This window comes from Ceratotherium simum, chromosome 18 (assembly GCF_057802395.1).
Source record: "Ceratotherium simum simum isolate JZ-2026a chromosome 18, ASM5780239v1, whole genome shotgun sequence".
NCBI classification, from domain to species: Eukaryota; Metazoa; Chordata; class Mammalia; order Perissodactyla; family Rhinocerotidae; genus Ceratotherium; species Ceratotherium simum.
Window position 1 is genome coordinate 27,738,573 of NC_141917.1, and position 26,467 is coordinate 27,765,039.

The 26,467-nt window shown below is 39.8% G+C and overlaps 1 protein-coding gene across 3 annotated transcripts in view; it reads right to left on the minus strand.

Moving 5' to 3' along the window:
- The window catches only part of ADAMTS12 (ADAM metallopeptidase with thrombospondin type 1 motif 12), a 296,380-nt gene that overhangs the window by 88,282 nt on the left and 181,631 nt on the right, over positions 1–26,467 (minus strand). For all 3 annotated transcript variants that reach the window (XM_087443173.1, XM_014781569.2, XM_087443172.1), the window contains exons 7-13: positions 24,165–24,314; positions 14,932–15,075; positions 14,198–14,342; positions 9,355–9,447; positions 7,729–7,874; positions 4,533–4,702; positions 935–1,068 (exon numbers count right to left, since the gene is read on the minus strand). In XM_087443173.1, coding sequence (XP_087299299.1) covers positions 935–1,068; positions 4,533–4,702; positions 7,729–7,874; positions 9,355–9,447; positions 14,198–14,342; positions 14,932–15,075; positions 24,165–24,314 — 982 coding nt within the window. The remainder of the gene's footprint in view (positions 1–934; positions 1,069–4,532; positions 4,703–7,728; positions 7,875–9,354; positions 9,448–14,197; positions 14,343–14,931; positions 15,076–24,164; positions 24,315–26,467) is intronic.

The following is a 26,467-nucleotide window of genomic DNA, read 5'->3' on the forward strand; positions in this document are numbered from 1 at the left end:
ATATATGACCTTATTTAATCTTTTTAACAACCCCACCTAGAAAGACACATTAATATCCCAATTTTATGAAAGAAAACTAAGTCTTAGAAAGATGTACAGGATTATACAGCTAGTAAAGAATGGTATTGAGTTCATATTCTAGAGCCAGAGTGCTAAACCACTATGCTTTACTAACAGTTTACTAACAGTTAATTATACAGTTTCTATACAGTTTTTCTTTCATTGATTAAATGAAGGTGTTCATTGATTAAAACACCTTCTCTTTAAACTGAGATTTATGCTCAGGTGTTGGATCACAAACCTTGTTCATCAGTTCCATGGGGGAAGGATGTCTTCAATGGTTGTACACATAAAAGCATTAAATCAGGTCTAAGTAATTTATATAAAGGCAGAATTAATTAATGGAGTCAGTGTGGAAAAGTTCAATAGAAATCAGAAGACCTGGTTTATAACTACCCATCACGCCATCTCTCTCCTAAGGTCATGTTGGTAATCAATGGAGAATTAAACGTAAAAATGCTTTGTGAAAAACACCATACAAACTATCATTAACTTTAGTTTTTCCTCAAATTTAACTACTCTCTTGGCAGGTAACCAATAAATAATTTAAGCCATTGAAATAATCTGGGTTGCCTTTTCCTAATAATTCCTCCTTTTATTTGGTTCTTCTTCAATTTGACCCTGCTCCATGCCTAAAATAATATCACAAAGCCCATCAACAAATCAAGAAATAAAGACAACAGCAGGAGGAAAAACTATTCAGTTCAAAACTGGGACTTTTTGATGAACACTGAGAAGTCTTGTTCACAGACTATATACAAAACCCAGACCATATACAAATGCCACGAAAGTAAAAGGTTAGAACATCTGACTTCCTGAATTAATAAAATTCATGATTTTATAAGGTTGTAGATTAAGGAAACATACCCAATACCTTACATATGCCATTAATACAGACATTTCTGCTGTTGCCGCCTTCAAAGCAAGGGGTACCATCAATGACAGCATCCAGCATTTTCTCGGAAAACTGGCCATCTATGGGTCGGCAGTAGAGCTCACAAGGATGTGCTGAAGTGAAAAAGGACAAATGCTTGCAAGTTAGCTTTTTAGCTCCGCATCCATCCCCCAGGATTCTTTTGTACGTATGACCCCCTAAGTGTCATTTAATCTGGTGATTTCCGTCTTTTATCTTTCTGTGACACATGCTGAAACGTAGGCTTTTTCCTTTTTTCAGTTAAACAGTTTTACAACAAATTAAATTGGGGAGGTTGCTTTAAAATTCTATGCCCTTTGTTATAAACGGTGAGACCTTTCGATCCAACATTGAATTGCATGCTTCTAAAAATAAGGCACTGAGCATCTGGGGTTAACCTAGAAAACAAGTACTAGCAACCAGTGAAGCATGATGCCTGCCCATTGTGTGCAGCAAAGTAAGTAGACCTCCAGGGGAGAGGTGGGCCCCTCCTATGGGACCAGCTCTCTACTAACACCACCGCCACTATCACAACGCCACCCCCAACAAATACTCTTCCTCATCCTCCTCAAGTCCAAGAAGTCCTTGGACACAGATTTACAACCACATACAAACAAAGAATCTGCTTTTTTGCCAAAGCTGAAGCCAACCTGCTTATCATAATGGCCCAGCCCATCATGCTGGGTCCTACATCGAATCCATTCTAAGGTTCAGTTTTCTTTTCCCTTGTGAATGAAGATAGGGTGATCTCCATCACAGAATTGTTCTAAAGATTTACTTAATAAAACACATACCTATACATAGGTACTTAGAGTAATCAGAAAGACAGATAACTTTTAAGACATAAATTGCCTTAAAAATTTTAGTAAATAATACGTGTAATAAGAAGAATTCAAACAGTAGTTTTCTTTTGAATGTTATGTGTTGTTTTCTTTGAGTGAAAAACCTGAGAGTATCTTTTTCTGAAATGTCCTTTTGGGATCTCTTCTGGGTTTGTTTACTGGAGGAAGGGCTGTTAGTTTCTTGGTGGTGTGACCACCTGAGGGCTTGATGAGACCAGCCATGACGTCATTTGCCACAGACCCACCTCAGTGTGGATGGACAACAAACGCAAAGGCAGAGTGCACAACTCTACGTATGGCTGCTCGAGGACACAATGATCCATGTGGTAAGGAAATAAGAGTGCAAAACACACAAATATAACTAAGAGCAAAATCTCCAAACACCGAAACTCTGGACGAACTTGAGAAAAAGTTGACGTAAAAGTATCTGTTCAAAGCTTAAAGGAGAAAGGTAAAGCAAATAAAGAATACCAACTGATTTTGTATAAGGTGCAGTGGATAAGCTGTCTGAGAAAATGAACAAAGTCAAGATGAGCTGGAGAGATCACTGCACACAGTGCCAATGAAAAAGGGCCAAAAGATTCTGGGGACAAGGCATGACTTGGATTGTTGTAAATCTTCGTCGCTGGTGGCATGATTAGCTCTGTCACTGCCTGAACTGGAATAGAAGCACTTAGGAGGAGCCACCTGGGAGCAATTCTGCTCTCCTAGTGATGAGAACATCCACCCAGGTGTGCTGAGTCCGGGAAATCATTTCATGAAACATTGGGCAATCAAGTAGCAGGAAGGAGGCAGGGGAAACTTTGTTTTACTATTTTCTAAACAACTGCTGTCTTGTCAGTTTAGCATAAAGAATTCTAGATCCTGCTACGTCAGTAGCTGGTTCCACGACTTTCCTTTACTGTGACTGCGGACCAGGTTCAAAGATGTTCTGCTCGTACAATGACTACTGAGGTCCTCTCAGCTCTACCGTTCCAAGACTATGGATTTTACATGCTCCTCAACCAAACTGCAGCATCCTCAAGGGCACTCAGGTCATTTGTGCACTGATCAGCTATTATTAGCCAGACGGTATAAAAAGGAGGAGTCATTAACACACGCTAGTGAGGACTCAAAGGCATAGTAGAGGCAGAAATAAGCCCAGACTGGGGGACTCTTCTTCACACAAGCTTTGGAGTTAGAGCCATAGGGATTCAAATCCCAGCCCTGACTCTGACATCTTGTCCAAGACCTTTTTGGTCTCTGGTCTACACAGAGAAGATTGTCAGAGGATAACACATGAAAACCTCTAATGAGGTGTCTGACATAGAGCAGTTGTTTAAATGTAGTAGTTAGTACCGTTAACCTTTCCCAATGAATACTAGCAGAATATTACATCTAGAAAAGGCTCTTAATCTATGTTTACTAATTAACAGACATGACAGTAATCAGCACTGTTAGGGAGAAATTTTTGGACCAAATGAGAAAGAGATCATTTTGATCTTGAGAGATCAACTCAGTCAGCCATAAAAATGAACACTGACCTCAGTGATAGAAGTCAAGGATGTTCGTTGCGGCAATTAAATGTTTATCCAGAGAGAAATGGACAAGATAATTAAGTTGTATTTACATAATGAAAGGCTATGTAGTCACTAAAGGGAATGAGGTAAGCCATAACACCATGATCTTCTGCTCAGTGAGTCAACAAAGTTGCAGAATTGGCAAAGTATGATACCATTTGCGTGCAAATGAAAACCTGCTACTAACAATGGTTGCCTCTGAGGAACAAGTTAAGTGTGGTGGGATAAGAAGAATTTATTTTATTTCATTCTGTTATGTACACTTTCCTTTTTTATAAGAAGCATATATTCCTTTTAAAAATAACGTCTTGGCCCTCAGAAAGAAAACCGGAAAGGTCTCCTTTTTCTGGTGATAATCATGATACACCTCCACGAAGAGAGGTGCTAATTTCAAGACTTCTCTCTGTCTTGCTTCTGCAATACAGAACTAGCATGTCCTTCAAGGTTAGACAGGCTAACAGAAGTACACTGCATGTAACAAACACAAATGTCTGTTGAATTAAGTATAAGTGTTGAGTATAAGCAGTGGTCTACAGAGTCTTAGGAATATCAGGTAAACATCTTTTGTGGCAACAACAATAATAGCACATAGACCCACTGCTGTGACTCTCCAAGAGGTCACACATCTATGACCTATAGGTATGCCTAAGGCCAGAAAGAACCCTGTGCTTGCAAGTAGCTGCTGTGAATGGAAGGTTTAGCGCCAATTAAGCATTTTATAAGGCTGAACCTGAAGTCCTGCTTCCCTGTCCGTTCCACTGGCCTTTGTCTTCATGGAGCTCTGGGTATGTCATTAGGTTGGCCTATGAGACAGGGCTCTGCAGAAGGAGTCAGGGGAGATAATGGATGGTCTTAGTTCTCAATGGTCAGCATGAGTATCAAACAGTTTCTGTCCTAGATATCAACCTCATGTCTACTTTTATAACTACCATGTCTATAGTATTTCTTGCTATGCTAGGCAAAAAGTAGGCACATGCTAAATGCTTGTAAATAAATGAAAAACCAAGCTGAATCAAATCTTGTTATTCTAAGTCCACCTACTCGAGTCATCAGGGTTCAGCACACAAAAGTTCAACCCTGCATCTAATCAGGGGATCCCCAAAGTAAGCACCTCTGGGGCAGCTATGCTACCTTAACACTACTGTTATAGCTCCTTACCTGAATTAAAAACTGGAAACCAGTGGTAGAATTCATTCTTGTAGGGAACGGTGTCAAACTCACTGCACTGCATCTGCCGAAATGTTGGTGTATCTTGGCGACAGGGGTGGACATTGCACAAGCGATAGCGTTTTCTTTCTCCAGTGCAGTACTTCCCTCCAAACTTTGGTCTGCAAATGAAACACACAGGCTGTTCTTTTAGTTTCCTTAAAGGCCCACAGTTTCCTCAGGCAAGGGCAACCAAAGCAAAAGTAAACAAATGGGATTACATCAAACTAAAAAGCTTTTGCACCGCGAAAGCAACCACCAATAAAATGAAAAGGCAACTTACTGAATAGGAGAAGCTGTTTGCAAATGATATATCCAACAAGGGGTTAATATCCAAAAAAATATAAAGAACTCACACAACTCAATATCAAAAAACAAACAATCCAATTAAAAAATGGGGCAGAGGACCTGAATAGACATTTTTCCAAAGAAGATATACAGATGGCCAACAGGCAAGTCAAAAGACGCGCAACATCACTAATCTTCAGGGAAATGCAATCAAAAACACAATGAGATATCACCTCACACCTGTCAGAATGGCTATTATCAAGAAAACAAGACATAATAAGTGTTGGAGAGGATATGGAGAAAAGGGAACCCTTGTGCACTGTTGGTGGGAATGTAAATTGATGCAGCCACTATAGAAAACAGTACGTAGATTCATCAAAAAATTAAAAATAGAACTTCTATACGACCCAGAAATTACACTTCTGGGTATATATCCGAAGAATACGAAAACACTAATTTGAAAAGATATATGCACACCTTGCATCCCTGGAATAAATCCCATTTGATCATGGAGTGTGATCCTTTTAACGTAGTGTTGTATTTGATTTGCTAATATTTTGTTGAGGATTTATGCATCTATGTCCATCAGCGATACTGACCTGTAATTTTCTTTTTTGTGCATTGTCCTTGTTTGGTTTCGGTATCAGGGTAACGTTGGCCTCATAAAATGAGTTAGGAAGCGTCCCCATCTCTTCAATTTTTTGGAAGAGTTTGAGAAGGATAGGTATTAAATCTTCTTTGAATGTTTCATAGAATTCACTAGAGAAACTGTCTGGTCCTGGACTTTTGTTTTTTGGGATGCTTTTGATTAGTGTTTCAATCTCCTTACTAGTGATCAGTCGATTCAGATTCTCTACTTCTTGATTCAGTTTTGGAAGGCTGTATGATTCTAAGAATTTATCCATTTCTTCTGGGTTACCTAATTTGTTGGCATATAGTTTTTTCTAGTATTCTCTTATAATCCTTTGTATTTCTCTGGTATCCATTGTAATTTCTCCTCTTTCATTTCTGATTTTATTTATTTGAGCCTTCTCTCTTTTTTTCTTAGTGAGTCTAGCTAAAGGTTTGTCAATTTTGTTTATCTCTTTAAAGAACAAGCTCTTAGTTTCATTGATCTTTTCTATTGTCTTTTTAGTCTCTATTTCATTTATTTCCTCTCCGATTTTTATTATTTCTGAGAGCCTTTTATGAGCCAAGCCCTGTTGGGTTCTCACCAGACAGCTGACCAACATTAAGAATACAGTCTCAAAGTCAGCTGGTCATCCACTGACCCGAATCTGTGACTGTGTTTCCATTGGCACTGTTCTCAGTGAACTTAAGCAAACCGGCTACTGAAATCAGACAGGGTCACTCACCTGGGGAGACTCTATGACAAATTGTGGCCTCTGAGACAGCAGTTAGGACCACATTCCCCTGAAGCTAAGTTAGAGAATCATTCTTTAGTTCCTCAACATTCCTTTAGTTCCTTTTCTGATAACCACAAGTCATTGGCAATCCTCCCAAGAAGGCTATGAACTGGTGGTGCCTGATACACATCATTGACAATGTCCCAGAGCAAATTGCCTATATTTCCTGATCTCTAAAATGGAAATCATTTTTCTGATCACACTGAAATAAACTACAAAATAAAGATTTTCACAAAAATAAAGTATAAGAAGTTTCTGGTTTTAAATTTTTGAAGTCACAGAAACCTTATATTTAAACAAAAGTAACTTTCATCAAAGGGTAAGATTTTAAAACAATTTTGTCCAAATTCCTGAAATGTATACTTATATGTGTGGTAAATGATAAAATATCATAACGACTATAACAACTACCATTTACTGACAATTTTATGAAGTAGGTGTTGTTTTTAAACTCTTTATAGATACTAACTTATTAATTCTTATGAGAAATTTATTATATATATAGTTTATATATATATACATGCACATATATATACATATATATAGTAGTAAATATATTTGCTAATAAAAAGGAGATGTAAGATTTGGAATTGAGACACTGAGAAAATTGTAATCACATTTACCATTTGCCTTTTAAAAAATGTGACTCTTAACACTTCAGTGCAGGCTGATGTAAATCTAGGTTAAAGAAGCTTAACACCATTTTCCTCATACAGGAGGCATCATATGTACACTTTTTAAAAATTGCACTAAGGAACTAGTATACCAGGAAATAATGAAATTAAGAATGTAATATATATTTGGAAAACAATGGAATTTAAATTTAATTCATACATAATCTCATTCAAATTTAAAATATGAAAAAATTAAGCAATTTGCTTAAAAAATTGAAAGCCACTTGTGAAATAACTTCTATAGAATTCTTAACAGGCTAACATTGAATGCTAAGGTTTACAAAATCCTTATCTAAAACATTAAAAATAATTATCCTCGAAAAAACCTGCCTAGCTATTTTATTAGTTACCTAAGGAAAGAAAAATATCTTTATGAACTTGTACATTCCCTGTAATCAAAAGAAAGCTACAATCTTACTAGCAAATTGGGTATAACTGATCTCTCACTGATAGAGCGGGGTTATCTAGAAGGATTTAATGTATAATCTCCTAGAGGCTTTCACATAGATAGTCCTTTTGAAGGAAATTTGTTTATTTCTCCAAATGATGGAATCTGCTTACTTATCCAAGTTCTAATAAGAATCCAGTGCTGAGCCAAAATGAAACGAAACAAAACAGAACCACTTTTTTTTCACCCTCTATGAATCTTTGGGTTCTCTTTTGTCCTTGGGAACCCACTTTATTTCTCTCAAGAGGCTTGGGGTCATTGACGTCATGCTATCCAAGACTGGTCTCCCAGCGCTCATGGAAGGAAGGGAACCACATTTGGCTTAGACTTACTCAGGGTTGTTGCAGAGCCTCTCTGCACTCTGGGCTCCGGCCCCACAGGTCCTGGAACAGTGGGACCAGGGTGACCAGCGGCCCCAGCCTCCAGGAATGCTTTCTGGTTTCTTCCCCACTGTGATACACTTGCCAGCCATACACCACTGGAAAGGGAAGAGGCAGGAGATGCGCACGTCAGGAAGGTTCTCATAGTGTGCTGAACCAAGAACCCTAGAAGTCTAAACCCAATTCTCCCTGAGCAACCAGGCCCCTACAGTCACACATCAGATGTAGAACAAAGAAGGGCTCATAAAAGAATTTCCTCCAAGAGTCTTGGGTTTTAGAATCAGAGAATTTCAGGAAGCTTTATGAGAGCTTTATGGTACCAAGTTATAGCCAACACAGGAATGTGACTCAAAGTGTGGACAGCAGATCGCATGCCAGAATGTAAATCAACACACCACGTCTTTCACTGAGAAAGTCTTGCTATGAAAAGTATGTCAGCTTAGCGTGCTCAGTAACATAGTTGTTTAGTAACATAACTAGTTTACTTTCTGGTGCAAGCTCCTCATCCTGTTGTAGATGATAACAAACATTTTGCAGACTGGCACTGTGATGACACTTCTTTATAGCCTCTGTGGGTATTTAATATCTTCGCCAGATAACTCATCCTCTTGTAAAAAGTCCACTCATTGCTAAAAAACACTACTTGTTAGGAAGTTGAAGTTCTTTCCAATATCAAGAAAAATTTTTGCTTTCCTGTTGTTTCCAGTTCTGGCCTTTCAAGTGGCTCAGAAAAAAATCCACTCTCTGCCTCTTCAAGGCAATCCTTCAACAACTCTCAGATTATGAGGGTGACATACAGAAAGGAAAATAAAAGAAAATGCAGCTTGGTTGTTAGAAATGGCCACATTTCCTAGATGAGTTGAGCATGTTTTATCTACTGGCCTCCTTTTCCTCATTATTTCTGGTCACTGTGTATTTTGACAAAGTTCTATAATCTCAGTGACGGGTCAGGCCACACTGAAGCTGCGTAAAGATGCTCACTAAATTCCTAAATCCTCGGCCCACAACAAACCCAACTGGTTTTGTTGAGCAGCACATATTACCCTGTTCTTCTCAGGCAGTCTAGGGGATACCTAACATCTCTGAGTTCTTGGGTGTCCGGCCTTCATGCTTAGTAAAGTGGGCAGAACTTCAATAAATGCAGTCAGGTCAGATAAGGAGAAAGAAGATAACAAGTGGCCCAAATCTGCATCTTTGGAAAGAAGAAGCCACTGGCTTGTCCTTTCCAATCTTGAATATGCAGGGGAAAAATGTCAACATGAAGGTTGATAATGAGCTTGGCAGATGTTATTGACCACAACAAACTCCATAGAAATTCATCAGAGAAAGATGGGACAGATGTTTTGCAAATGAAGTGTGGAACTGGGCCTCAGCCCTTTCTCCTTAACTACTTGTTTCCAGTGAAGGCTCAAAAGGAATGGTGGGAGTAGAATCCTCCCTTTGGCTAGGCTAACTGTGTTATCTCCATTCACCCAGAGATAGCCACTCTCCAGCCCTGCCCCCCCGCCCCCCCCCCCAGCTCTTCCCAAGGACTCTATGCCCACTGCCCTCCCACTTTCCTTCCTCAGCTGACATCACCTTCTTCTCACCACATCGTGTCCCATCTGCAGCAGCGTCCAGCTTGGAGCGACAAAAGCCTTTCACTGAGCACCACAGTGTCTGGCAAACATTCTGGAAAATAAATGTGAGGTTGTGTGTTTCTGCATTTTCAAAACTTACACAAAAGCATTTCTACAGTGATGGTAAAGTATGCACACACTCACCCACATACCCACAATAAATGCTGCTATTGTTAGTGAATGAGTGATGGGATGTAATCATGCAAGAACCCTGGTTCCAAACTTAATTTGGACTTTGTCATCATTCATAAACGGTGGTCTCTAGACTACACTAGGCAATAAGAAAATGGCAGATAAAACACAACTCCTAAGAGTTGAGACTAATTTCTACATGTGTGGCACGATATCATTGCCCTTAGCCAGGGTAGCTGGTGATATTAGCCACCAAAGCCCAATCTAAACTGGATGGAAGGAATCTGATTACAAACAGCTGGGGTGGTTATCACTTGAGGCTCACTGAATGGAAACTATTCCATTCAGAAAGCCTCAACTTATTTACTTAATACTCAAGGTAACCAGCTTGTTTTATCTGCCAGAGAGTGAACTGGATATTCCCTCTCAGTTCTCCTCATGTAGTAAGAACAAGGGAAGGGTGACAACATTCTTATGTGTCATCTGAAATGGTTCAGCTGCTTCAGTCCACCTTTAGACTTTCTTCCATCCACCCATCATCCGTTGTTCCATCCACTTATTGTACTCTAGATTCAATGTGTTTTTTTAATCAGAAGATTTCATAATTTTTAACAATTTTAGAAAATTCTCAACCTTTACTTCTCTAAATTTTGCCTTTCCCTCATTATCTCTGTTCTCTCTTTCCAGAACTCATAATTGTTGTTGATGAGTCTTCCCATTCTGTCCTTCATGTTTCAACTTCACTTTCATATTTTTTAGCTCTCAATTTTCTTGTCTATGAAAATTGAAAGAGTCTGGATTTCTATCAGGAAAAGGCTAGCCTCTCCCTCATCTAATAACTCTGAGAAACACTCAGGTGGAATGGGAAGTAATTTTCTCAGCCCTAAATTCCAGTTGATTGATTTTCTCTTTAAGCTGTGTCAAGTGTGCTGTGTAACCCCTCCGCTGAACTTAAAGTCAGTGCCCATATTTTTCATTTCTAGTGGCTGTAACTGTCTTCATATCTACTTTACAAATATCTTATAGTGTTTTTTTGCTTTTCTCATACACATTCTTTTACACATTTATTTTATTATCCGTACCTTAAAAATTCAATTATCAAAAGTCCTTGAGGGTTTATGGTCTCTCTCACTTGACTGAAGATAGACTATTTTAAATTTTGAACTAGGGGCTGAATTGTGAACTCATTTGAACAGAGCTTCATCTGTTGGAGTTTTGTGTGTCCTTAGCTGAGTGTTGCTTCCTCCAGGGTGGTTTTTTAACCTTTGTTTCTACCAGGAATCCCATGGTATTACTAGGTCAGAAATATTTTTATTTTTTGGCATGGGGATTCTCAAACCATACAAAACTATAAATCTGAACTCTAAATTGACACCAGGCTGGCCTGCAGTAGAGAATTTTCAAGTGAGAAAGTTATCCACCAACACCCCTGCCCATCAAAACACAGGCTGAGATAAAAGATGCTTCTCCATCATCTCCCTCAGTTGATGGTGGATTTCTTCCAGTCCACCCCTTCACTGAGGCACAGCTCTTCAAGGCTCCCAGCCTCATGTAGGGGTGTCAGTTCTAACTCCCTGTCCTGAACATATCATTGTCTGTGGCCATGTGGATGGGAAAATCTTTGGTTATCTCCACATCAGCTTCAACATGCTTCTCACTCCCCTTTTTAGTTTTTTTTCCCCCCAGAGAATTTTTTTTTTACTTTCTTATAAGTTCATTATTCATTTATAAAGAATGATGTTCTGGGTGAAGGGGACGCAAGAACTCTCTGTACAATTTTTGCAACCTCTTTTGAGTTGTAAATTATTTCAAGATAAAAAAGTTATAATAAAGATGATGCTATATTCTCTGATATTTTAGGTGTTTTTTTTTAAATATTGAAAATGATTAGGTTATCTCGGCTGCAATATGCAGGGGTCTGAAGTCTTCATTCACTTATCTATTGAATGCCTACTATGTGCTAGGCACTGCTGAATGCCAGGAATAAAATTCCCTCAGAGAGCTTACAATATAGAAGGGGAGGGCATAGACAAGTAAAAAGCAACTCTAATATCTTCTAATAAAGGCTTTGAAAAAAAAATACAGCATAGGATATGAAATGATGTTTAAGCTGAGACCCAAATGATGAGTCAGAGGGATGGTCCAGAGGAAACAGAGCAGGCAAAGTTCTGGAGGTAGTATGAAGCGCTTTCAGGGCATGAGGTTGTTCAGTATGGATAACCATGGAGTATAAAAGAGGAATTGACCAGAGATAGCCAGAGTGGTCTGTTGCTAGTAAACTACAGGATACTCTGAAAACTCCTTACCTCTATAAGACATCTAAAATCCTGGATAAAATATTTTAAATGTTTAAATGCATTCCTGAGTTGGCAAGAAAGTAAGAGAAATCTTCAGAGGCTAAAAATGTAGCAGAAATGTTAATCTGGAAATGCGAACCTGGTACCTTAGATCTTAGTTTTAATGGTCACTTGGGTACAAGAGACAATGCCTAGGGCCTAGGTAGGGTGGGAAGTTGGATTGGAGACACCCATACGAGGCCATAACCCCAAAGGACTATGCCCATAATGAAAGAGTGAAAGAAAATAAACCTAGGGACATAGCTTGGAAACTTGTCTGTTTTAACTCTAACTCTAGAAGGAGTGGTAAAATGTTACCCTTGAGAGTTTGTATCCGCACTGGCCCTCACACCACTCATGTAGTCAGTGGAACAACATCCAACCAATAATTTATTTTAAATTGACCCAGAGATGGCAGTGAAAATTCTCTCTGAAAGATTGTGCCAGCCATCTAGGCCTTAAAGAATAGCCTAACATGAAGTTTCATAACCAAGAGCTCACAATGAAAGCAAAAATTGACAAAAGGAAATAATGCATAATAAGTGAGAGCCAGAAGAAATCCCCAAAAGGAGAAACAGAGCTACATAGACCCTGGGCATTGGAATTACCCAACATAAATTGCAAAATAAATGTGTCATATATGATTAAAGAAATAAAAGATCATATTGAAAGTTTGAATTAGGAACAAGAGACCATAAAAATCAGAGAAAATTTAGAAAAATAACCAAATAGACTGTCATAAGTGAAAAATACAATACATGAGATTAAAAAGTCAATAGACTGGTTGTACAGAGGATTGGACATATCTGAAGAGAGAACTAGCAAATTGGAAACTAAAGAAAGAAATGACACAAAATGCATAGATATAAAGAGATGAAAAATATAAGGAGAGGTTCTAAGATATGGAAGATTAGTGATAAAAATCCAACATACATATAATCAGAATACCGGATTAGAGAGTGGAGGGTTAAAACAGTATTTTAAGAGATAAGGCCAGAGACTAAATAGGATGAATCCTGAAACCCCTTTTAAGCCATTTTAGAGAATTTGAACTTTATTGTAAGGGAATGGGGAGGCTGTGAAACATTTTAATCAGAGGGGAACACAATTAGATTTCCATTTATAAAGGTCACTTTGGCTGCATTTTGAGGACTGGATCAGAATCGAGGGGACGTGGTTAGACTCCAAGCAAGGAGCCCAATCAGAGGACTCCGCAGTCATCTAGGAACAGGTAGATTTTAGAGATATTGAGGAGGCAGTATCGGTACAACTTGGTAAGCAGTTAGAAGTGAGGGGTGAGGGAGTTTTATACCGACTTTATTTTCTCTGTTCGGTCTTGCCTGTTCTGTCTAAGCACAGTTATTTACTTCCTCCTCAAAGTTCTTTCTATGCATCTCTTTTTGTATTTATCTCACTGTATACAAATTTTTCTGTCTGCCTCTTCCACCAGAGCAGGAGCTCCTCAAGGGCAGAGAATTTGTCTTATTAAGTTCTGAGTGCTCATCTTTCTCATCTTAGTCAGTTCACAGCACAGAATCTGGTAGGGGTTCAAGGAGACTGGCTTGCCCATGTCTGTGTCAACACTGACACTTTTGCACTAAATGGGATGAGTTCAGAGAAGAGGCAAGATCCAGATTACAAAGGAATGGCTCACAAAGGAGTTGGAACTTTATCCTGTGGTCAGTGGGGGCCCTAAGAGCAGAGTAAAGCCACGGTTAGATTTGTGTTTTTCTGAAGTGACTTGAGCAACAATTTGAATGGGGAAGAGACTAGGTAATTACAACAGCAAGGAGAGATAGTGAGAGACTGAATCAGGAGAGCAGCAGTGGGAACGGAGAAGACAGAACAGAGCCACAAACTCTTTAGGAGGTTAATTGTCAGGGCTTGACTTACCATTTGGATGTTGAAAATAAAGGAGAAGAATGAACTGAGGATGACTCTTATTCCTACCTTGGGGTCTGGTGGTGCCTCAACCAGATGGGAAATTCAGGACGGGGAGCAACCTTTGGTTGCTATGGAGTCTGCAGGTGTGAATTACTGTGATTCTTGAAAATCACTACAGAATTTTCTTCACCACTACCCAGTTGCAAAGGATTGCTGGCTCCATGGAATACCAGGGTCAAGGTCATAGAACACCAGAGGGAGGGTCAAGAAATATAAAGAACCCCAACTTCAATCCTTCTGCCTTACAGACACCTTGCCATGAATAGAAAGTTTCCATTTCTGTGTCTAGATCTTTGGGTTTCCAAATATTTCCCTGCCCCTTCCTTCAGCATGCTGGAGATCTTAGCCCTGAAGATACCCGCCAGAGGCACCAAGATGCCCAAGACTTACTTCTACTTCCTGGCAGAAGGTAGCATTGGGGCCATACTGCAGCTGGCATTGGTGGTGAACATCATAGATCACTCCAGGGGCAATGATCTTGGACTTTAAGCCTTTCTTTTTGGGGATGTCATCAAGACAGAAGCCCCAGCCGCGGCTGAAATAAGTTAACAGAGATAAGAGCAGTTGCTTATGATTTCCTTCATCTTCAGTCTTTCATTCAACAGACTTCCATCCCTCTAGTTTACTCATTGTCCTTCAAGACAACTTTATTTCTATAAGGCAGAGAACCCTCTAGGCTGAAGGTGGGCGTTGTCTAAAAGGAGATGCACATCACGTCCCACACCATCAGTTCAATTATGATCCAGGGAATACAAGCAGTGGTAAAATTGGAAAATCATCATCTTACCCCCAATGGGGTTTTGGTGACCACCTCTGACATATCCTGCTTGTTCCTGCCAGTCCCCAAGGACTTAACACACCCAGGTAAACAAAGAGCCACCTTGAGACAGGAACAAGCAGGGGGTAAACGATGTTCACCTGGCTGTGGCTGGAGGGCAGAACCCACCTGGATCTCAGGATCAGAAAGTAGAAGTGAAATCCACCCCTTCTGATGCCACCCTGATGCTGTGCCTGTGAGAGGAACTGAGCCTTTTCCAGTCCTCAGATCCTTTGTGTAAAATTCAAAGTGACTTCCAGTTCAAAGAGACCCCAGTAAGGCTCTCCCAAGACGCATTGTCACCTACTCCAGGAAGCGGGTGATATACTCCTTGCTGCACTGGGACCACGTCAGCGGGCTGGGATTGTACTGGAGCTGGCGGGACATGATGAAGGGGTGCCGGCCCACGGGCTCACAGTCGTTTTCTTTCCCGTCATGCTGGATGCCGAAGCTGCAGGAAGGCACAAAGCACAAGAATATCAAGAAGGTAGCATGAAACAGGGAGAAAACCTTCATTTTTCCAGGGTGAAAATAGCCCACAGACAGCAACTTTTTAAGAAGGCGTCTGTTTACAAAGTAGGACTTTGAAGTTGGAGAGGGACAGCTAACTTTGAACTACAAAGCACAGGAGCATTTTAGGCATCCTTTGCCTCAAATATGCAACCATGGGAACCATGCGGCTAATTCAAAAACTTCCGTTTGGGAGAAAGCTACGAGCTCCCGGTTGGCTTTCTAGGAGTCTAGAGTCAGCAGAGTCCAGCTATCTTCTTTCTCCTGCTGCAGCAACCACAGCACAAAAGAAGAAAACTCCCTTCTCCCTTTTCATCACGATTGAAGGGAGAGCATGAAGGGGGAAGCCTATGGGAGACTTTGTCAAAGGCCACAAGCTTTGAGTGACTGGATTTCTTTCTAGTATTGTTATCAGAGTCCTCCAATATCAGAGACATTAGGGGGACCTCATAGTTCAGTGCTTAAGAGCTGGATTTGAATCCCAGCTCTGCCACTCAGTGATCTGTGAGTTACTGAATCTTGCTCAGCTTCATTTTACTCTCCTACAAAATGGGATAATCCTCACAGAGCTAGGATGAGAGCTGAATGAAATCAAGTTTGAAAACCACGCAGCAAGGCGCCTAGCATAGAATAAGGGCTCCAAAAATGACAGAAATTTTGTACCGCTGTTTTTATCAGTAACTAGTTTATCTTCCTTTTCTAGATGAGGAAGTTTAGAGTTTGAGATTTATCAAAAGTCACAAAGCTAGGGGCCGGCCCGGTGGCACAAGCGGTTAAGTGCGCGCACTCAGCTGCGGCGGCCTGGGGTTCGCCGGTTTGGATCCCGGGCGCGCACCAACGCACCGCTTGGCAAGCCACGCTGTGGCGGCGTCCCATATAAAGTGGAGGAAGATGGCCACCGATGTTAGCCCAGGGCCAATCTTCCTCAGCAAAAAAGAAAAAAAAAAGTCACAAAGCTATTTAGGGGCAAAACCAGTCTTCTGCAGACCTTTGTGCTCCTATTTCGGTGTCCTCGTCCATGTCCTGTTTGGTCTGCTTGCTGACCTCTCATTGCCAGGGCTGAGCAGGTGAAGAAGCTTAAAAGGCCCGAAAGAGCTTAACTGTCCACCATGGCAAGAGGGCTCCCGGAAAGAAGGAGACTCCGGAGTGTGTTACAAGCCAAGTCCTCAGGATCACCCCCAAGGTGCCTTCTGAAATTTCCATAAGAACTCTCTCCACTGGACTCTGCTTATTGGAGGCTTATAAGCTACAAATTTGGCTCCAATTTTCAAAGCTGAACAGACAAAAGTTTGACCTTTTACTCTGTTAGTGAAATTCAACCCCTCTGACACGGAAGCTCATCTCCAACTTTAATAAAATCTCCTGATCAGCATTAGCAACTCTTGCAGGGAATAGTCTTTGGGGGATTTAGAGATTTTCTTGTATTTTTTTTTAATGCATTAAGATGTTATCAATTTACTTACAGACTCTGATCACATTACCCATGAATACAAAACTCACAAAGGAGTCAGAGAATTAATCTACAAAGCTCTTACCACCCGCCCACAAAGAATGTGATTCAATGAAAGCTTTTTTCCGAGCAGGCCTTACCCAGGGTGTTGCAAATCCAGTCCTACTCAGTTCAGGAAGTATTCCACAAGTTCACCTGTTCAATACCTAGTAAAAATCCTAAACTGTAAGCATGGTTCTAAAAACCTGCATGAATAATGATTTTTCTAGCATTGGCTATTCCAACACGACAAGCCATACGGCTGAATCCTGTACACCGAGTGGCTTCAAACCTACCCTCAAAATATTTCAGTTCCCCAAAAGCTCATTTTGTTCCATCTAAAGTTTTCCATTCATTAAAATATTTTCCCCTCCAGCTTTAGCACCCCTCTGGACTCCCATCTTATGAGAGAAAAGCAGTGCTACTAAAGAAGCATCTCTCTGGACTGTGACTACTATATCTAAGTGGGTGGAGCACTCCTGTCACATGGGACCAGTGGGTCCATGAACAGCGAGGGACAAGGAAAGCACATGGGGCCGTAGGGATGGAAGGTTTGTTCCTAGGAAGCTACTTTCTAGCAGGTGGGATGGAACCTGGAGAGCAGCGGGGAGTAAAGAGCCCCCTATGGTCTGAAACAATTTATAGGGTATAGGATTAGCCTGTTTTACTTCCTCTTTGTGTTTCAACTCCTGTTAGATGGGTCTGCTAAATTATAGACACAAAATAGCAAGTTAGGTAGCTGCCTGGATTTCAGGCTATCACTTGGTGGAATATACCCATTTCTTGCCTTTTATTACTCATTTTATGGTGGAGTGGAACCAGCAGAGAATAAGAACCATGAAAGTGTGAACGTGAGCATTTTTAGCTCATTCACGGGATACCAATTTTGTATACGCAACGAGCAAAGCTCTGTAAATGAAATACCCCACAATCCAGGAGAGGGGAAAATATTGGGTGGATATCGCATTTTAAGTGTTCATCTATATCATGATATTTTCATTACTTAAAAGGAAAGGATGCTAAGCCTTAGATAGGTTTTTAAATTTCCTCCTGGAATTCCAACTTTATCTTTGGTAACTCATCTAGGAGTCTAATAAGGGTGTTACAAAATCTTAGGTATGGATGATTGATATAATCCAGGGTCCTTGTAAATGGAATTTTTAAATGTTTTCTCTCAAAATAAAAGTGAGATTATGGCACTCAGGCCATAGCACAAGTTAGTTAACTTCACTTTCTATTTTGCATCATACACAATCAGTGATGACACAATTTTTCAAGAAACAATGGGGTATCTTTGTTATTAAACTATAATGAGTGTCTTTTTGGGATACTGGCTTATTATATTTTTCTTTCTCTGGGCTGCCATAGGTCATTTCCTTGATTTGCCCAGTGTTTCTGAGTTTGGACCAGAGCTAATCAGAACTAGACAGTTAAAGAAAGAAATAATACCTCAGAAGCATCTTTTGCTATGAGTAAAAGTTTCTCAGGAAGTTCCTGAGTCTTCTCTCCTTTGGTTTTGTGGCTTACTAAAGCATTTTTTTCTATCACTCAAACTCAAGCTTATGTGTCTCCTTTCCACTTTCTCTTTCTTATCAATGACTCTAAACCTTTTCTATTTGCTTTTGACATTTAAAATACAGTGTTTTATTTAGGTCATTTGTACATAGCCAATGCTCCCCTTTTTTTAATTAAACTTTTTATTTTGAGATAATTGTAGGTTCAGATACAGTTGTAAGAAATAATAGAAAGAGGTCCTGTGTACCCTTCACCCACTTTCCCCCAATGGTAACTAACACAATATCACAACTAGGATTTGACATTGATACAATCCAGACACAGAACATTGCATCACCACAAGGATCCCTCATGTTGCACTTTATAGCCACACCCACTTCCTTCCCTCCCCCATTTCCTCCTTAAACCCTGGCAGCCACTAATATGTCCTCCATCTCTATAATTTTGTCATTTCAATAATGCTATATAAACGGAATCATACAGTATGCAACCTTTTGGGATTGGCTTTTTTCACTGAGCATAACTGTTTGAAGATTCATCAAGGTCACTGTGAGTATCAACAGTTCATTCCTTTTTATTACTGACTAGTAGTCCATGGTATGTACCCATCACAGTTTATTTAACCATTCGCCTGGTTGGGTTGAAACAATCTCTGATTGATTCTGGTTTTTGGCTACTAAGATTAAGCTTCCATGAACATTCATGTAAAGGTTTCTGTGTCAGCACACATCTTCATTTTTCCAATATAAAGGCCCAGGAGTACAACTGCTCAAAATTACAGCAGCTGCAGGTTTAGTTTTTTACAAACTGCCAAACTGTTTTCCGTAGTGCTTGAGCCATTCTGCATTCTCGCCAGCAATGCAGGAATGATCCAGTTTCCCTGCATCCTCGCCAGCATTGGGGGATATCCGTGTTTTTTATTTTAGTCATTCCAACGTGTGTTGTGATATCTCATGTTTTAATTTGCATTTCCCTGATAGCTAGTGATGTTGAATATCTTTTCATGTGTTTACTTGCCATTTGTATATCCTTTTTGGTAAAATGTTTTTTCCTGTCTTTTGCCCATTTTCTAATTGTACTGTTTGTGTTTTTACTATTGAGTTTAAAAGTTGTTTATATATTCTAGATATTAGTCCTCTGTTGGATATATGGTGTAGTAGTTTTCTGGAGCTGCCATAAAAATTACCGTAAGCTCGGTGCTTAAAATGATAAAAATTTATTTTCTCACAGTCCTGGAGGACAAAGTCTGAAATCAAGGTGTCAGCAGCACTATGCATTCTCTGAAGGCTCAGGGGAGAATCTTTGTGACTCTTCTAGGTTCTAGGTTCTGGTGACTCCAGGCTTCCTTGACTTGTGGCAGCAAGACTCTAACCTCTGCCTTTGTAAAGAAGACCTTTACATGGTCTTCTTCCCTTTGTGTCTCTGTGAGTCCAAATCTCTCTCTCCAGTCATTAGATTTAAGGCCCATCCTAAATCTAGGGTGATTTCATCTTGAAATTCTTAACTAATGACATCTGCAAAGACTCCATTTCCAAAGAAGGTTACATTCTGAGGTTCCAGGTGGGCACTAGTCAACTCACCACAAATTGTTTGCAAATATTTTCTCTCATGCTGTAGCTTGTCTTTTCATCTTCTTAAAAGAAACAAAAGTTTTTAATTTTTTTTTCCAGAGAAGATTAGCCCTGAGCTAACATCTGTGCCAATATTCCTCTATATTTTATATGTGGGTCTCTGCCACAGCATGGCTGATGCGTGGTGCAGGTCCACGCCCGGATCCGAACCTGCGAACCCAGAACAGCGAAGGGGAGCACACTGAAAGTAACCACTATGCCCAAGGCCAGCCCCAAAAAAGTTTTTAATTTTGATGAATCCAATTTTTAAATGTTTCCTTCTATGGCTTGCACTTTTGATGTCAAGTTTAGAAACTCTGCCTTGCCTAGCTCTACATACTGAAAGTTTTCTCCTATTTATTTTCTAAAAGTTTTCTAGTTTTAAAAGTTACATTTAAGTCTGTGTTCCATTTTGAGATAATTTTTGCATCTGGTGTGAGACTTAGGTAGAGATTCTTCTCATATTTTTTTATTTTTGCCTATGGATGTCCAAATGCTCCAGCACCATTTGTTGAACAGGCTATCTTTCCTCCATTGAATTGCTTTTGCACCTTCATCAAAAAATCAGTTGGGCATACTTGTTTGGGACTATTTCTGCATTCCATTGTTCTGTGTGTCTATTCCTCTGCCCGAATCACAGGATCTTGGTTACTGCAGCTACATAATAAATCTTGAAATATTGTAGGCTGATTCTTCCTGCTTTATTATTCTTTTTTGAATTGCTTTACTTATTCTGATTACTTTGCCTTTCCATATACATTTTAGAATAATTTTATTATATCTCAAAAAATTCTTGCTGGAATGTTGATAGAAATATCATTAAACTTTTATATTTATTTGAGGAGAATTACATCTTTACTATGATGGGTCTTCCAATTCATGAACACGGTATGTCTTTCCATCTATTTAGATCTTCTCTGATTTCTTTCCTCAATGTTGTGCAGTTTTCAGTATACAAGTCCTGAACGTGTTTTGTAACATTTATAAGTAAAATATATAATACTTATATGTAAATATTTCATATTTTTGAGTGATTATGAAAGGTATTGCATTTTTAATTTGTGTCCACCTGTTCATTGCTAGTATATATGAATATGATTGGTTTTGTGTGTTTATATTGTATCCTGCGAGCTTATTAGCTCTAGTTTGTGGGGGGTTTTCTACAATAACAATGATGTTATCTGTAAATAAGGCTAGTTTTATACCTTCCTTTCCAATTTGTCTGTATGTCTTTTATTTCCTTTTCTTGCCTTATTACACTGGTTAAAACTTCAATCTTTTTTTCTTTCTGTTCCTCAGACTTGATCATTTCCATTGTCCTATCTTAAAGTTCCCTGATTTTTCTTCTGTCTGCTCAAATCTGCCACTGAATCCCTCTAGTGAGTTTTTCATCTCAATGACTGTACTTTTTAGCTCCAGAATTTCTTTTTGGTTTCTTTTTAGGTTTTTTTATCTCTTTATTGATATTTCCATTTTGTTCATACTTCATTTTCTTGACTTTCTCCATATCCTCCTTTAGTTCTTTGAGCATCTTTAAGGCAGTTGTTTTAAAGTCCTTGTCTAGTATATCTGCCATTAGGTCTTTTTCAGGACAATTTCTGTTGATTTATTTTTTCCTTTGAATGGGTCATACTTTCCTGTTTCTTTGTATGCCTTGTGATTTGTGTGTGTGTGTGTGTGTGTGTGTGTGTGTGTCTGTATGGAAAACTGGACATTTGAATCTAATAATGTGGTAACTCTGGAAACCAGATTTTTGCCTTTCCCTAGGGTTTGCTATTTTTTGTTATTGTTTTTGTTTTTTTGGTTATTGTACGTTGTCTCCATGCAAAGGATCAACCTGAAGTGTAAACTTACAGTCTTCTTAGGTCTTTTCTGAGCCTTTCCCTGGGCATGTGTGGTCACTTTCTAATTTCTCCATTTATGTAAGTGTTTTTGAAAGTCTTAGTCTTTATTGTCTGTCTCACAAAAGGGGCAAAAGAAAAAAATAGAGATGGGAAAAAAGGGTGCCAGCCCTTTAAATCCTCTGACAGTCACTTCAGCCAAAGGAGGAGGGGCTTTCTACAATGGGGGAGGTGCAACAACAATGGCTGCCCACCTCTTTGTTTGCATCTCTGTGATCAGAAGCAGCCATCAGCCATCAGAGCACAAATCCCCAATATCTGGAGGACAAATATCAAAATATCAAGCTGATTCAGGTAGTGGCCCACTTATAGTCTGTTAAATAATCCACCACTTCTGATAACCAGTAAATATCTACAACTTTTTGTTTTCAAGTATTCAGAGAAACCGTGCTCAAGTAATGTTACCAAGAGGTTCTCACCTTTATTGGAGAATTTCCAAAACCTGAAAGAAGGATCATACTTGCCCTTGGCTTTATTTACTTAGGTGGCTTTCCTCACAAAGGTGATACATCCATGTCCATGCCAACGATTAGCTCAGAAATTGGGGCAATGCTGATTTTGTAGAACCTGCTTAGCATATTTCTGAATCTCTTTACAATATCAAGTTGAATTGAGGATATAAGGGATCCATTCTTTGAACACAAGTAGTGAGCATTTGAGAATGTCTTTTTTTTTTTTTTTTGTGAGGAAGATCAGCCCTGAGCTAACATCCACGCCAATCTTCCTCTTTTTGCTGAGGAAGACTGGCCCTGGGCTAACACCTGTGCCTATCTTCCTCCACTTTATATGGGACACTGCCACAGCATGGCCTGACAAGCAGTGCATCGGTGCACGCCTGGGATCTGAACCCAGGCTGCCAGCAGCGGAGCGCATGCACTTAACCACTACACCACAGGGCCGGCCCTTGAGAATGTCTTTTATCAAGAAAGTCTTCTCAACTTTTCTTTAGCTTGGGTATACCATTGCTGGGAAGGTCTTCAGCAATCACTTCTCGGTGTGACCTAGTTATATTCACTTCACATTGCTTGGCCAGCAGGTGCTGCTGACATCAACGACTTGATGAAGGCGGCAGGGAACATATCCCTCCTTGTATCTGGATTGAGGACACCTATATGTTTGCACCTAAGAATAACTTTCATTTTGCCAAGTTTTATTATCAACATGCCAACAACTATGGCCTGGTCTTTTCAAGACCCAGCATTCTGTCCCCAGTCATTATTTAATTATAAGTAAGTCACTTAACATCTTTGAATTTTTGACAGCTAAGCATACTAGAATGTATCACATTTATCTCCCAGGACTTTTTGGTAAGCATCAAAGAAATCACAGTACCTAAGAAATTGCCTAGTTTAACCCACTCATTTCACAGATAAGGAAACAGGTGCAGAGAGGTGAAGGCAATTATCTAAGGTCATAATATCGGCTGATGAAAAAGCCAGAATAAGCACTCATTCTTCCCAACTCCCAAGGCAATACTCCGGTTTTGTACAGCAGGTAAAAGTATTTTTGAAAAGTTCCAGTATTACATGGGAAAAATGTTGAGAAAGCCCAGCCTAGAGAGGCCAGGCCTGGAATAATCCAGTCTCCAGGGCTCTTCCCAATCCCATCTCTTTTCTGGCTGTACACTCAGAGTATGCCTCAGTGTTCTGCTTCCTTCTTCAGAGGGAGGAGATCCAGGCTGGTGGCTACATGACAGGAAGGGGGTATAGTTGAGCCATTTACATGGCTCCCCAATCTGAGTTTTTAATTAGTATAATGCTTTATTACTTGTGGTTAGTAAATACACCAAAAAATGAAGTTACAAATAAGCTAAGACCTTTCCTCCAGGGAAACCTCTGATACCTGGAGAATCTAGGATACTCATTATCCCTTCAATCAAACATTCTGAAACCTGCCTTCAATGAATTCATCTAATCAAATTCACACATTTTTGTGACAACTTGGACCTCCCTTTAACTGGTGTTTGCTTGACACCATTATACAGCAGTTTTCAATTTCTTCTTTACTCAATGTTCTCCTTTAATACCTGTAAGTAAATGTGGCTGACAATAGTATTTACTTCATAATCTTGTTGAGAGAATTCAATAACACAACACAAAGTGTTGGCACAAAGTAAGGGCACAAAAATGTTAAGCTTTGTGACTTTTTAGTGATATTAATGTTATTAGTATTTCATAAGAACTAAACAGGGATTGTTACACCTGAATTAATCAACTGAGTTAAAGCTTATCTCCTTGTCTGTGCTCAATCCATTCTAATTCAGAGAACTGTAGTGGCCTCTTTGATTCCGTGATGTAGATGGGTATAAGTGGTCAGGGCAGAGGAGACATTGCAATCTTTAAAGGGTGTGATTATCCCCAGTTTACAGATGAGGAAGCAGAGGTTTAGGAGGATGAACCTCAAGTCACAATGCAATCCGACTCTCCTGATGCCCCATTTAAGGTGTTTCCCATTCTTTCTACCGATATTGATGCATGAACATGGCAAGGAGATCTCAGTTTCCTTAACCCTTTACCTGTGTCCGAGCTCATGGGCAATTGTGAAAGCCAGAGGGAGTCCAGAATCTTCATTGATGTTACAACTCCGGTGAGGCTGGCACATTCCCGATAGGTGGGAGAGACCCAGGGTCTCACAGGGGCGATTGACACCAGCACAGATGTCTTTTCTGAAAGTAGAGAATAGAGATGCGTAGGTGCCCAAAGACACATCTACAAAAACCCTACTGGAAAAAACCTAGGTGTTAATCCACATTCCATAAAGTCTGTAAAGTATGATTAAAAATTTTTTTTAAGTCCATATGAATGTAGGGAGCAATTTTGAATTCACTAAGATTATTCAGATTTTACCTCTTGATTATTAAATCTCACTAACACCTAAAAAATGAGGGAAAATACGGCAAATGCCTTATTTTGAGTTGCTTTTGCTCTTAATCTCAGGAGGCCAAATTGTATTATTTGGCCAAAAATAGAAAGATTTGATTGAAAATTGAAGCTAATTTGAACTTTTCAATAGGGAAGGGACAACAAGCAGTGGCTGAGGTTTTTCAAATATAAAAGCACTTTTCAGTCTTTCTGAGTTCTGTACTCAAAACTCATCTGAGAAATTTTTCTCATTCATGAAAAAGGCAGTGGTGCCATCAACCCATCCAGAGATCAAATCAGTTGTCTCTCCAGCCCTGTTACCCTAACAATATTGCATTGGGAGGGGATGTGTGGGCCACACGCACGCACACACACACAGAGGCATCTTTACCTTTCCTCTTTTCACCAGGACCTCACTATTTCCCTACCCCAAAAAATAAAAAAAGGAAAGACTCCTAAGACCTCACAAAATACTAGTTACAGCTTTTAAATATAAAAACGTGCTCCCATATCCTGGTAGCCTTTATTTCAATCATTGACAAGAGTTTTGAAAGAGTCGTTAATTAGTCATTTGGCTTTCTTCAGTTCGAGAAGAGCTTTTTGTCAAGAATGATGGCACAAATGCCAAAAAGGTTCTGAGCTTCAGTTATTTGCAGACCTTCAATTCATGGGGTTTGTATGGGCACCATTTCTTGCAACAAATAGTCTTTTTTTGTGTGTCCATTGAGCCATGGAAAAGATCCAGGCTTTGAGAAACCCTGAAAGTTTTCAATTCTCCAGGAGGCAGTGGCTGGGACATGGGGTAGGAGAGAGCAGTTTCCATCTCAAAACACACGCAACAGACACGAATCCTCACCTCCACTAACAGCAGTGGTTGCTGGGTGGTTCCCTGTTGGAGAGCTAGATTGCATGGATCATATAGCCCATCATTCTAAATAATTTCTGAGTCTGTAGGAGGACCAACTAAACACTTCCACCCCTACTGCAAGATGTGCTTGTTACTGTTTCATTCAAAAAGTCTAGGTCTGCATGGAGCTGCTGAGAAAAGATGAATGGTGCTCACTGCTAATCCACCAACCTTCTCACGTTGATAGTGCAGGAAGTTAGGTCCATTAAATAACTATTTATTGAGTGCCTACTAAGTATCCAGCACTAAAGGGGAAAAAATTGGGGTAATGAAAGAATTGTAGGATTATGGTTCTGGTAGGCAAGAAGCTTAATCTCCCAAAAGGAGATTAGCTCTACCTCCACTTTCCACTGGGGATAGTATAAGAGAAAATCTTCATATGCAGCTACTAGCCCCATTTCATGGAGCGTGTTCAAGCCAAATCCATCTTCTGCTGACTGCAACTCTATAGAAAACTCTGTTAAAGTGGATCTCAGCGTAGTCCTCCAGAGGCAAATCTCAGTCTTATACCTCCTTCCTTTCCTGATCCTACCTATTTCTTCAGACCAGAGGTTCTTAACAGGGTGTGATTTTGCTCCCCACCCCCTCCTAGGGGACATTTGTCAATATCTGGAGATGGTTTTGATTGTCACAACCTGGAGAAGGGTGCTATTGGCATCTCATGGATAGATGGCCAGAGATGCTGTTAAATATACTACAATGCACAGGACAGCCCCTCACAACAAAAGTAATCTGGCCAAGGTTGAGAAATCCTGCTTTAGAACTTGAAAGACGCTCCACTGTCTGGCAGCTGGTTCGACTCATCATAGCTTGAAACCAGACCCCTGTTCTAAGGAAGAAAAATTATCATAATAATTAAAAAAGGAAAGCAGATCCTTCATATTCTTATTGGGTAATAGTTAAGAGTGTGGCTATTGGGGTGAAACTACTTAGATTTAAGTCCTAGCTGGACCTGTTAGCAATGAGATTTTGGGCAAGTGACATAACCAAGCCTCAGTTTCTCCAGAGTTGTCGTGGGGATTAAGTGGAATGATGATTGTCCTAATAGAT